The following is a 14,604-nucleotide window of genomic DNA, read 5'->3' as shown; positions in this document are numbered from 1 at the left end:
CAAGTGTGTAAGATTTAGTGCGTTAATTTAGGTACAGGGGTTTTGAAGTTTTTCCTCAATTCTTATGCTAATTGTGTAGGAAAACATTTCAGCACATCTGTTAAACTTGATTAGCAGAAGGAATTTGCCACAAAACAAATTTGTATGCATGTATGCATTTAGTATTTTTTTAAGCACGTAATGACGGAGTGGTGCTATGGTTAATACTGCTGCTTACTATATCAGTTCTGGGGAACCAAGTTCAGTTCCCACTTCAGTGCCTCTCTGTGGTGTATGAACTTTCTACTCATGTACGTGTAGATCTGTTTTGGTTCCTTCCATTTCAAAAGATGTTAATGGCTACTGAGAACGCTAAATAGGCTATCCAGGGATGACTTCTTCCCTTCTGCACAGTCCAGTGGGGACAGACTTTGATTTTACAATGGAAAGAAGTGATCCAGAACAGGACGGATGAATGTATTCAGTAAAACTTCTTTAATTTAGTCAAGTTATTATTAATATTGACAACATACATATATTTAACAAATGTCTGTCATGCCATCTGTAATATAAAATTGTATTTATACAATAACAGTACTGTGGTAAACAGTTATAATTTGGTCTCTCGTTCTGGTTAGCTTTCCCTTTAATAACGACTCTTATAATTATTATTACATTATAATTGGCTAAAGGTCTATGAGTGAAAACATGTTAAATGTTAAGAAAAGAAAAACAAACTTGTCAACTGAATACAGCAATGTCTTTCCTAATTAATGTTCAGGTCAGTAGCCCTACATTGCACACAAATTGATTTTGTACACTATAAAAGTATCTTTTCTTCAATTTTAAGGTGTCTACTTTTATTATGATGTATAGAACCCATTGTCAGAGGATTCTGGATACAGTTATACGAGCAAATTTTGATGAGGTAATAATACTGTTATGTTTATATATTGTTTATGTAAATATGTTTATATACTGTATTTCAATATTCTCCTGGCATACAGTAATTATCGAAATACAGATATCTTCTTTACAGATGAGATTTTATTTTGGCACAGTATTTTATTGTGGCATTAGTCTTACAAAATGAATGATAATGAACAATGCTAAGTGAAAAATCAACATTGTGTCCCCAACTGGCAAGCACTGGAGTTTGTCTTGATAGTGGCAGGCTGTGACATTGTTATTAAGGCTTTGAGGTTGTGGGTTCAGATTCTGCTGCTGACGCTGTGTGACCAGGAGCAAGTGCCTTCAGCGGTCTGTGTTACAATTCTAAATCAAACAGAAAATGCAACCAATTGTATGTCATATGTTGTAAATCACCTCAGAATAACAAGGTCGTGCCATACAGATACAGTATACAACATTATAAACACATTTATAAATACATTCCAAAGGTGGTTAAAATAGCAAAAATAACTTTGAAAAAACTAAATGTGAAATACTGTATGTCAATTATTTTCGAGAAGGAAATATAATCAAATGTTCCCATTTTATACTAAAATAGTACATCATCGTCACCTCCAAAACTCACATTTTCCAAGATGGTTTTAAAATATTATACTACATATCTTTCTAAAATATTGTTGTCTATGTGTATTATTTAGACAATGAGCCATCATTGCATAACACTAAATACGTGATCTTAATTAATTTTGGGAACATTTTCTGTCCTGCTATAAACGGGGGAAGTTTCACAGTAGTTTCTAATATTCTAAATCATTTAATTTCAGTAACAATAAAATGTTATTTCTATAAATTTAAAATACATTTATTGCTGTCTGAATTTACTTTATGAGTACTATATGTACTATATAACCCTGTCCAAAAGTTTAACCTTGTATTACTTTAATTTGTTAATCATTCATTAATTAAAAAAAACAGGAGATATGATCAGGAACAATGGACTGTAAAAAATAAATGCAGAGATCTATTGATGCACAATAACCCTAACTGCTATTTTCTGTCCTAATAATAGGTGCAAAGTTTTCTTCTTCATTTCTGGCAAGGAATGCCACCTCATATGCTGCCAGTCCTTGGTTCCTCTACGGTTGTTAATATAGTTGGCGTTTGTGATTCTATACTTTACAAAGCCATTTCTGGAGTTCTTATGCCTACTGTGCTGCAGGCTCTACCTGACAGGTTGGTTTTCTTTTTATCAATTCATGATGTGCTGCTCACAGGTTTTAGAAATAGAGGCAGATGCATCTGGGCACAGCTACAAAACCTGGTTATGTACACTTTTCCTATTGATAACAATTCTTTTAGTGAATTTATCTCTCATATTTTTTACATGGATACTGTTTTAGTTGTTATAGATGTGGGAAAAAAATACAAAGTCCTGACAGATGACATTCTACCCAGTCAAAGCTCACTATGTATTGGAGCAGTGAAATGGTTAAATAGCACAACCTAATGCTAAAATTATACAAAAAAATACAATTTTAAAATTATACTAGGCATAACACACATAGTCAAGTCTAAAATGTAAACATTCAGTGCCGTTAGTGACTAAACCTTCTAGTAATCAAAATGATTTTACTAACTTTAACAGACTCTACAAATATTACAAGTTAACTGAGAAACTTATAGGTATACAGTAGCTTATAAGGGCTCAATATAGTTAAAACAGATTAGTGTCTGATAACAGTGGTATCAAAAAATTAAATATACCATATTAATATTTATATTACAATATCACTTCTGTAATATTTAAAAAAATATTTGATATAAAGTTTAAATATTTTCAAACTTGCAGTTAATAAATTATTTTCATCAACATTATATAGGCAGCTAGTACAAAATGTTCCAAACAGGTAACTTGTAAATAAACAAATGCATATAACTCAAATTAATTAAAATTAATTAAAACCGTAGCCATCTTCGTATCCTTTTTGTAAAATGCTGAACCATTTTAAGTCATTATCTGAAAAAAACAACAGCAGTTAGAAAATGACAAATGAAATTCCTTGGGGGCAGCATAATGTATGGAAACATGAAGAATTTATTATTAGTACAGTACAATTCACTAGATTAGACAATACATTTATGTACAACTGGTTTGATATACAAATGTATTTTAATAAGAAAAGGTAAGATGACCTCTTATATTTTTTGCACTTAAAGTCATTTGTTGTTTATACACAAAACCACTATTTAGTCAGGCACTATGTTTCCATGTAATCTCCAAATGTAGACATCCATCTTTTCCAGAAGAAACTGCAATCAAAGCGCTACATCCAGAATATCACCACATTCTGTACATCACTATCAGTTGCTAACTGCTTACCAACCAAGTGCTTTGATCAAAGTACCAAAGAGATAAAAGTCACTTGGTGCGAGCTCCAGGATGTGTCATGCATCAAGATGACACCTAGGAAGAGTAGTCCAGGTCATCCCTGATGAACACCCTGCTGTAACTGCTCTGATGTGTGACAATGGCACATGTTTCAAGCAATCCTAGTGGCATATGCAGCAGTAAACCTTCATTCTCAGCCTCTGATAGCCTGAAATATAATTAAACCTGTCACCGTTCAGATAATTTGCACCAGCTCTTTATGTAAATTGAAAGTCCTTGCTATCTTATGTATTGAATAACCCCTGTACAATAATCTGTGTATAACACTGCCTTAAATATAATCTTGTGTTTGTTTTTAGGAGGATGACTCTCACGTTTGTTAAATTTCATTATATAGTTTTATATGGTATTTCCTTTAACAACATAGGCTTCTACTGATAGATTTTTCAGTTACTTAAATAGTAACAGAATTGTTATTTTGCATTTTGTCGGGCCATTCAGTCTTCGGACTCTACATAATTTAGGCACACAATGTAATCTATTGACTAGGACACTGGACTCAATAATTTCTAGGCTTCTAGGGCAGTTCCCACTTCTAACTCAGTGTGTGATCCTGAAGAAGTCACCTAACCAACCGTTTAAATATACCGTATATGTCTGTTAAACCAGTAGGTTTATAATTAAAGAATAAAATAATAGTGAATAAGTTCAGAATTAGTGGTAGCAGTAGAACTTACCAGTTACAATTTTGACAATTAAAAAGAGCTCGGCCCATGTTTTAAAGTTACAAGTAAATTGAGAATCATGAAGGCTTATCCAAGGCATGACAAGCACACTGATGTTCAATTCAATTTAATCTAGCTTTATACTGGCAATAACATTTTGTGGTTGTACATGCATTTTTGCTTGAGTTTATAGCAAATTATATATTTACACAATGACTGAATCTGAGAAAGTGAGGTAAAAAAAAATCAAGAAAAGAGCACATATGGAGTCAACAGGTATCTGAAAAACTGATCTTCTTCTTCTTCTTCTTTCAGCTGCTCCCGTTAGAGGTTGCCACAGCGGATCATCTTCTTCCATATCTTTCTGTCCTTTGCATCTTGTTCTGTTACACCCATCACCTGCATGTCCTCTCTCACCACATCCATAAACCTTCTCTTAGGCCTTCCTCTTTTCCTCTTCCCTGGCAGCTCTATCCTTAGCATCCTTCTCTCAAATACCTAGCATCTCTCCTCTGCACATGTCCAAACCAACGCAATCTTGCCTCTCTGACTTTGTCTCCCAACCGTCCAACTTGAGCTGACCCTCTAATGTACTCATTTCTAATCCTATCCATCCTCGTCACACCCAGTGCAAATCTTAGCATCTTTAACTCTTGCTACCTCCAGCTCTGTCTCCTGCTTTTTGGTCAGTGCCACCGTCTCCAAACCATATAACATAGCTGGTCTCACTGATAAATAGGTTAATTTCAAAAATAGAAAAAAATATCTATTTGTTGAATCTGCAAATCCATTGTAGAATTGTGTTGAAATAGAATACCTAAAAGCAAAGTACAAAATGAAAGTTAATGAGACTTTAAATGATTTATTTCACAAATCATTGTCATGAACAGGCATATAAGTACAGTAAATACTGAAGATAACCAAACATATGTGTTGTTTATCTCCTTTTTCGTTTGTGCTGGGAAAATGATATTCACAATAATTTGGTACCCTACATTCAATTAAACAATTCTTTGATATAGCACTAATAATTCAGACAAATAGGCCTACCTTGAAAACTGGAAATACGAATTTTTTCTCATCTGGTTTATTGTCCAAAAAAAGGAAATGTGAGAATAGCAATTCAAAATAACATATAGATCAGAGTATCTGCAATACATAAATGTTCACAACAAAGAAAACCTGCAAAGAAATATATATTGGTTGTAACATCTTAAGCTATGAACTGAAAATATGTGACATTAACAGCAATTGAATACCCAGATGGATGGTAAAAAGAAAACACTAACATTTGAATTTTCTCCGTGTTATTCAGTATTTGGGTAAAAAGGCAAGATGCTACATTTTGATACATCATTATGTGCATAACACTAATATATATCAATGTATATGATGCATATGGCCAGCTAAGGCTATGTCAATCTACAGTTGATTCTCACCAACATTACAGTCAACAAAATAGCACAGGCCATTAAGAAAAGCAAGGATTAAAATAGTATAGATTGATGCATATATTTTACTAATACAAAAATAAACTCATCCATAAGTGCCAGTATAAAATGTTATAAATGTATCATCCCAAAAACATTATTTACATAAGTACTACACATGGTGCAAATTACCTGTTGCATATGAAAGTCAGAGCTTAAAAGGCCTGTATGTAGATAATGCACATAGGTGGCAGAAGGGGAAAAAGATGAAAGAAATAAAAAGTACAGGGGATTTTAGGAAACCTAGTATTTTTTTTTCAGATTATTTTTCTAGTGGAGAAAATGCTACTGTCTTTGAAAAACCAACAGGTTTCCGGCAGTATAGGCATCTAGCTAGAACTGTAAATTCCTTTTGGTTTAATTCTGGAAAATTTGCTTTACAAACTGAAGGTGCAAGTTTGGTACTTTTGAGTACAGTTACTTTTGAGATGATTACAAAAATAATAAGTTCAAGTCCATAGCCATTTCCACAGTAATGTATATAATAGTCCTGCGGTGGGTTGGCACCCTGCCCAGGATTGGTTCCTGCCTTGTGCCCGGTGTTGGCTGGGATTGGCTCCAGCAGACCCCCATGACCCTGTGTTCGGAGTCAGTGGGTTGGAAAATGGATGGATGGATATAATAAGACATTGTACACATACTTTTTCATTATTGGTTACATTGAACTTCCATGTTTCTCATCCCTTTTTTCTTTCAGCTTGACACAGGTAATAAGGAAGTTTGCCAAGCAGCTGGATGAGTGGCTGAAGGTGGCACTGCATGACCTCCCAGAAAACCTAAGAAACATCAAGTTTGAGTGTATGCAGAGAAGTCATTTTATCTGCCTCTCCTTCTCTCTCTGTCTGGTTCTTTAATATGTTTACGACAAAACTGTTCTTATTTTTTAAAAAGACATAACATGAAGGAAGCTCTGATGAATAAAATCAAGCCAATTCCACATCCAAGATCTTCAAAAATCAGATTTAAAAGTCAAACCCTAATTGAAGATTAATCTTTTAATTTTATGGAAAAAACTATAATTTAATGAGACCCTGTACTGTTTTAAATCAAACCTTTTGTAAGCCATGCCTTTTGTTGCTTGACAGAAGTTCTTGCAGAGAGGCCCTTCAGAGTTGATGTTCTTGACAATTTTGCACCCCTGCTTCCAAATTTATGACCTTTTACAAATCAACATTTTCAACTAAGTTCTAGGACTTCTTTGTTGTTTTAGGTTCAATTTCTGGTATCCAGATGATGCTTTATGATAAAATAGTATGCTTAACTGATGCCAATACAGGTAATCTTCATGATTACCTTCCTTCTTTTTTGAGGTGCTTCATATAATAAATATTGACTTACTCTGCATTCGAACCTGATAGGTATAGCTGCCATGCAAGAATGCCACCTTGTCCCTCTCAGTCATTTAAGACAATTAATGAAGAGCTTGTAGTTTCACTACTAGGGCAGCTGTGCTGCTAAATATGGCGTACACCTGTACCCATTGTGAGCCAACAGTATAAAATTAGGTCAATTATACTCGATGTATATTCTAAATATGTTGTTCTTATTCAATTTCTTGTATTAGAAATTTGTTCGTTCTCACATACTTCTTGGCTTCAGAGCACAGGGTAATCCATTGTACAGCACCCCTGGAGCAATTGCAGGTTAAGGGCCTTGCTCAAGGTCCCAGCAGAGTAAGATCTCTTTTGGCAGGGATTCGAACCGGCAACCTTCCAGATACCAGTGCAGATTCTTAGCCTCAAACCATTGTGTGTGTTGTGTATTTATTGTTCTGTTTATGTGTTTATTTATTTTAAAAGCCAAATTTCCCTCTGTGGACAAATAAAGTTCTATCTATCTATCTATCTATCTATCTATCTATCTATCTATCTATCTATCTATCTATCTATCTATCTATCTATCTATCTATCTATCTATCTATCTATCTATCTATCTATCTATCTATCTATCTATCTATCTATCTATCTATCTATCTATCTAAATCCTTAAACTTTAAAATGGTGAATAGTGAAATTGTATACAATAATGAATTATTTGGTATATCTACTAAGAGTGTGTTTTTCTGCTTTATCTCACATTATCATCTCAATCACATTGACTTCACATATTTTCTTGCTAGTCAAGTAAACCTGCAGGTAATTTATTAAGTATAATTTATAAACTGTTTCAACAGAAAAACATTTTAACAGTTGTTACAAAGCAAGCAACAGCAAGGCAACCCTGCCAACATGAAAGATTTGAGCAATGATTCTGTAGCCAGCGCCCTTATCTGGTGAGCTCTGGTGATGGCAGACATCAATTAAGTTGCTGTGAAAAGTGCATTGGGAAGAAAAAGAATTCTTATCTTAGATTAAATCATATTTCCCAATATGTAGTTTGACAGAAGTTGTTTACTTTCATTATAAATAATCTTAACTTCATTTCACAACAGCTTTTGTTTATTTCTGCCTGTGACAGTATTTTAGATTAGTGTTAACTGATTAGCTTATTCTTACACTTTAAGTAATAATTCATGATTGGTGTATTTAACTGTATTATATTAATCATCATTTGTGACATAAGATTATTATGATATTATTGTAATTTTTATAATTTTCAGATGTGCTGTTGTTGCAATATGCATGTAATAACTCTGTAAAATTATATGTGCTTTATTAATGATAATCAACGTAACTTAGCTTGATGAATAATACATGTTCATTACAAAATAACGTCCATTCTTTACAATTCGTCAGTAAGATGCTGTTGAATGTTAATGATCAAAATGAAGCAAATTGCCACTTGTGAACAACAGATGTTATTTACAATTATCTACAGCCTGCTAACAGGATTACATATAATGAAAGGGCATTTTTCTTGACATGTTTTTCAAATATTTAAAAGAAACTGATTATTATCTAATTTTGAAATAGTAACTCTTATTTAAATTGGCATTACAATGAGAATGCACTCCATGAACACTCTTTTTGGCAGTTATCATCATCTGCATTTCTATGAAAATATGTTCTTGTTCTCTATGTTATTAACACAAAATTCATTTTCTTAATGTTTTATTCAGCTTGAGTTTTTATAAACGAGAATTCCTTTGGTCTGTTCTGTACAAAAAAGTATTTATTAAAGGTGTTCATATTATTTGTAGGACATCAATTACATCCTTGAATGGTTTACTCCATTTTGTTTTCAGTCTTTCGTCCCTTTTAATACTTTATGATTTTTCACTCATTTGTTTTTTAGGATTCACAATCCATCTTCCAGCTTTAGTATATCTTTAATAACTTCACACTACTGCCGCTCCCAGATTAGGATTAACTATTTTTGTTTTCAGTTTAGCAGAAAAAATTTCAGTTTTCCAGATTGCATGTTTATGAGGTCAGATTGAGTTTAAAATACATTTTGTTATAAAACATAACAGACAAAATCTCTGATGAATATGCTATACTGATTTTTGCATTCATTATTTGCATTTCTTTTACTTTTCAAGTGTCAAGAAGATTTTCTCAGATTCTCAGGAGACAAACATCTTTAAACCACCTCTGTCAGGTAACATTTTTAAGTTTTGTGCTTTTAAACTAATCTTAAATATGCATTTACTGAAGATTATACCAACCACCCTTGGTAAAAGCAAGTGATCTTTTCTTTGGGAGCCTGTTCATCTCAGAATTTGACCTAGATCTAATCCTTTCAGGTCACAGAAGCGATGCCTTATCTCATCAGTTTGCCAAAAGCAAATTAAATTTGATCTCATCCCAACCCAAACTTTATTATATTAGACATTAAGCACTAAGTTTAACTTAATCTCATTATATATCAAAGGCTCAGTGAAGTATCAATCTGACCAAGAATCTGAGTGAAAGACTAACATGTATGCATAATGCTGTGAACAATAAACCTGAGCTGATCAGATTTCAAAACAAAAGCTTAATCTCTTTGTAGAAATAAAGATATGTTACAGACTCTGGAACATTCAGAGTACGACACACTCAGGGAGAACCAAACTTCACAACGTTAATGTTATTGCTCCAAATGTTTTATGTGTCCAACAAGAGAAATGAAATAGTGGAGTTCAAAAGATATGTAATGAGAGGCTGACATTGAAATTTAAATTCTTGCACTCAGACTGTCCTTAATTATTCAGTACACAATAACTATTGATTTATAAAAATAGACGGCTATATCATATTAAATAATGTCTTATAAATAAAAACAATAACTATTATAGAAGAAAATCAGGATTAGAGTGTCACAGTAGTTAATAATATTACCTCACCTGGATTTAATACCTGCCCTGGTCAATTTCTGGGCAAAGTTTGCACTTTTTTCATTCATCCTTGAGTGTTTGCCCCTTTATGTCCAGTTTCCTCCTACATCCTGAAGGTTTACATATTGGGTTAGTTAGGATGTCCATTATGAACTATGAATGTGATCTATAGTGGACTGGACTTCTTTCTCATTATATGGACTCCTGAGGACTGGAAAAGTCAGGCGTAGATTGAATTGGTCAGGTACTAAAAGCTAAAATAAAGCATAAACCATTAAAATAATAAAAATTATTCTTTTTTTTTTCACATGTTCTATTCAAATAGAGTATCTCTGGTGCATGGGGAGAAACTATTTAAAAGAAGAAAATTATTCAGTTGTTTTACACACTTTTTTATTCCAGTACAGCACTCTTTACAGTCAAAAACTCCACATCCACACTCACTCATACAGAACCAATTTAGAGTTGCCAATCCACCATCTAACACAGATCTTTTGGATAATGGAGGGATCCAGACTTCACAGAAATAAGCTCACATAGACACTGGGAGAATGTGTAAATCACACAGATGAGACTAAATGCTGTACTCCAGCGATGTCAGGCATTACATCGACCTTCTAGAAAGCAAAAGTGCAGAAATAATGTAATGTTATTGAGTCCATTGCATTCATTTACTTTTACTTGCTTTTGTTAAACAAGCATTTTTAGCAATGCCTTTCTACATCTCATTCTAGGTGTGCCATTGATTTTCTTGTTTGATCTTTACTTCTTAGCTACGCTGGTGTTTGCTGCTGAAAATCCTTTCTAAATAGTCCATTTCATAAAAATAGATGATAATATTAAGCAATTGGACATTTAGTCATTCATGGCTAGTACTCAATTCTGCTTTTTACTAGAGATGATTGGCCAAAATGTTTTTGGATAATTGGCCAGAGCAGCTTTAACTTTGAGCGATGTCAACACTACAGTGCCCCTCAATGCCACAGTACTGACCTGAAGGGAGGTTTTTGTCTGTCGGAGCTCCCTCTTCAGTATACAGAATAAGGAAAAAACAAATGAAGAGAGTAGTGACTTACCAGTCTAGAGGTGTACGCCACTAAGCCTATACTTAGTTAATACAAAATTAAACTGAACGGAATTGAAGGAAAGGAGGCATAATGTTATGATCTCTAATTTTAAAAAATTTATTATGCAAAGATTGAAATATGAGGTTTGCTTTTGTGCTTCATGCACCTTAATCAAGTTTTAAAATTGTTTCTGTTTTTCCACAATGACATTTTGTCTTTCTCTCAGCAACACCATTTTGTGGATCCGTTGCTAAGATGCATCTTTAGTTGCTGGGGGTGTGTTCAGAGAGGTTGTGACCCTGCCCTCATTAGTTTATGGGTTTAAAGGACTACTCAAGCGACCATGTTTTATTCAAGCTTGACAGAAAAACCCCAGAATCACTATTCCAAAGATTTTCTTTTTATATACAAGTGTATTTAAACGATTATAACGAATCCTTGCTCTTATTTTTTGATGGTGTATCGGTTCTGATGAAAGATCTCTTTGATTGCTGGTTTTTGACTTTTGCTTCAGTCTGTTTGACTTTGATTCCTGGGTTTAGTTTTGGTTCTGGCTAAAATATCATTTTGACCTCCTGCTAACAAAATTGGCGCAAACATTGTCTCACATTCATCTCCTGTCATTCAGATAATACACATAAAGGACGTGTGAATGGGTACAGTGTGGCCTGTAGGCATGTTCTCTTCTGCAGCCAATTGTGGACTGGTGGGATGCTACACAGAGCATGCCTCTGTAAAACACAGCTGACTGTAGGCTCTCACCAATTTATATTATTGTTTGGGTGAGCACAAAGAAATTATGCAAAACGTGAAAAAATGTAAAAAATAATTTGTTTAAACAAGTCCATGATCCAAAAAGCAGAATTGAAAATATAGGGCGAAGGTTGTACTCAAAAAGTAATACATAAAAACAGTATCCATACCCAAATACAAGACACAAGGACAAAGATACGGTAGGAATTAAGACTCAAACATCAAAAGCAAGGCCAACAGGTCAGAGACTTAAATATGAACTCCCAAAACACTAGCAAGGAGACCTCTAGAAAATGGTTATCATAAAGGGAACACTGCCAAAGCTTGAATGAAGCCATTATCCGAGACCACTCCTCTCCTCCTGCATATCAAACGTTTCCATACAGCACACACAAATGGGAGGGGCTTGGAGCAAAAGAAAGGTTAAGAGAATGTCTAATGGGTGGAGACCAGCGTATTCCTGACAATGCTCTGTTACAGCAGCCATCTAATACTGTTCTTTTTCTTCTATGTTAAAATAAAATTATAAGAAATCTGGCTATGGATAGTCCACCTCTTTAATAATAGTGCAATTTTTAAGGGATCATACAACATGTATATTTCTGATACAATGTATGTTAGCCAAGATAAAGACAAATAATCATTGTCACTACAAGCAAAATAGGTGAAATTATACTTTAAAAACTTGTTTGGTTACAGCGGCTGAAAGTTTATGCTAAAAAGGATTTTCAGTAACATGTGAATAGTAGAAGTAAAAACAGATATGGGTATTGTTAAATATATACAGTATATAATCAGTAAGAGAACTGTTACGTCAAAAATATGTAAAATGAAGGAACAGCAGTGCTAACAAAAACAGCAATTATGTTCTTAACATACTTGACTAACTAAAGATACTTGTGGAGGTTAATGTCTCTAATTACAAACAGATAATTCCTTTGAACATAATTTTTCCATGTTTCATTTCTGTTGTATTATTTTAAAAGGCTTCCAGAACTGTTATCCATAGTGCAGATATTACATTCCAGATGTTGGAGGACTGGAGAAATGTCGATTTGAACAGCATCACCAAACAGACCCTGTACACCATGGAGGACTCCCGAGAAGAGCATAGGAAACTAATTATTCAATGTAAGTACATATTGAGGATAGCAATTATTTCTGTTATATTCTTGCAGCTTAACAGTACTACAGATTATATTATTACAAATATTAAAATAAGTAGCTTCCTTTGTCAAGATTTCCATTTTCAATAAACAGTTACATAAAAAAGGACACTTCAGTTTAGGTCAAGTTCTTCTTTACAACTCAGTCCAAAAGCATATTAATCCCTGTTTAGGCAATTTAAGAAACTCAGGTGACCATAAGATATACAAACTGTGACAGCAAAATAGAAAGCTTCAACTTTCAACTTTAAGCACAGTAAACAACAAGTTTGGCGTTCAAACACAGGATTGCCCTGGGTAATACTTGGGTCCTTGTGATGTTTTCTGTTGGTGTTTCTGCATTTGCCTATGTAATAAAATAATGATTTTATCCTGGAAAATTATGGAGAGATGAACAAAGAGAGAAATTCACAGTGACATTCAAAATGAAAATTAAAAGAAAGTCATCCTGCAGAACTGTGTAGTTCTTATCTAACCTGGCACAGTGACTTCTCTACTTGCTCATGTCTATAGCAATATAAGTAAATGTCCAGTTTCCTCTCTCTTAAAATCTCTGTCCCTCTACCTCCACGACATTCATAATTCAAATCATCTCTCAATTCCAGACTCACTGGGGCTCAGGGAGGAAACAAATTTCAAACCTCATGTACAATTATGTTCACTACAGACCATTCCTGAAATGGACACCCTACAACATCTTATGAACTTCAGTTCAGATTGCTCTACAACATGCCCCAAAACAGTACCGCTGAGTCCATTCTTTAACTTGCAGGAACAGGAGATCATTGATGCTGTTGGTCTGATTGCTCTCCGTAATAAAGTGGTTCTGCCTGGTTGATGTGTTTCCTCATTTTTTCTGCCTGCCCATATCCTGTGACCTCTCTTTCAAACAGGACCATCCTGAAGTTTCTATAATCAGGCATCATTTACTTTGGAAGGACATATCATTGCCTGTCTGAACACACTAGCACTTAGAAGAGCTTACCATTTGCCAGTTGTCATAGTTTGACTTTTCCCCCAACAGCCTCTTAGAATATTTATATTTATACTTGTATGTACATACAACATCCATGTTCAAAACCTTTTTTATCCTTGTCAGCACAGAGCCAGCTTTTCCCCTATATTTGTATTAATTGTCTAAAATAAATGTAACACCAACTAGCAGTACTACTTCTTTTGATTTACCTCACATGTAGGCAAAAGTTACCGGTAACACAGTGCACTAGCTCATTGCATGCTACGTAATTATTTCTATTTAGGCCTGTCAGTTTAAGAGGCAGAAATTAACATTTGTATAGTACTCAACTTTGGGTACTGGATCTCCAGAATCTTTCCATTTCTTTTGTATTTTTCATGCCTTCTTGTTTACTTCTTCTTTACCCCTTGATGATTTTTCTTTTACTGATGACCATTACCTATACAAATGTACTTTCAACATTTCCTATTGGATGTACAGTGGATCCTGCTTTCATTACCTGAACAATGTGCTGTTCAAAACAGTAGCAGACTTCATCCATTAAAGAGTAACAGGCGGGTAACACCTATGTTTGGATGGGCTATCAGTTTATTGTCCCCTTGGCCAATATACAATTGATTGGTGTGTTGTCATTGCAGAGGGACTTAGACAGCATACAGGCTGGGCAGATTTGAGGCAGATGAAATGCAATGTAAGTAAATGTAAAGTATTACATACAGGAAGTAAAATATTAGATTTGAATACACAATCCAAGCTCTGAATCTTGAAAATACCCAATTTGAGCAAGACTTAGGAGTCATAGTGGACTCATTGCTATCAAACTCCAGCCATTGAGAAGGCTAACAGAATGGTAGGTTATATAGCACAATGTGTGGCATACAAGTCCAAG

At 34.2% G+C, this 14,604-nt stretch overlaps 2 protein-coding genes across 4 annotated transcripts in view; one reads left to right on the top strand and one right to left on the bottom strand.

Moving 5' to 3' along the window:
* LOC114662582 (NADH-cytochrome b5 reductase 3-like) overlaps positions 1–14,604 on the bottom strand; it is a 1,047,486-nt gene that overhangs the window by 360,466 nt on the left and 672,416 nt on the right. The gene's annotated exons all lie outside the window — the stretch shown is intronic.
* rfx4 (regulatory factor X, 4) overlaps positions 1–14,604 on the top strand; it is a 99,549-nt gene that overhangs the window by 48,979 nt on the left and 35,966 nt on the right. For both annotated transcript variants that reach the window (XM_051934527.1, XM_051934522.1), the window contains exons 7-11: positions 830–907; positions 1,961–2,124; positions 6,193–6,293; positions 8,977–9,035; positions 12,560–12,704. In XM_051934527.1, coding sequence (XP_051790487.1) covers positions 830–907; positions 1,961–2,124; positions 6,193–6,293; positions 8,977–9,035; positions 12,560–12,704 — 547 coding nt within the window. The remainder of the gene's footprint in view (positions 1–829; positions 908–1,960; positions 2,125–6,192; positions 6,294–8,976; positions 9,036–12,559; positions 12,705–14,604) is intronic.

Source organism: Erpetoichthys calabaricus, chromosome 1 (genome assembly GCF_900747795.2).
Source record: "Erpetoichthys calabaricus chromosome 1, fErpCal1.3, whole genome shotgun sequence".
Lineage (NCBI taxonomy): Eukaryota > Metazoa > Chordata > Cladistia > Polypteriformes > Polypteridae > Erpetoichthys > Erpetoichthys calabaricus.
The sequence above is the reverse complement of the archived record's forward strand: the minus strand, read 5'-3'. Positions and strand labels throughout refer to the sequence as shown.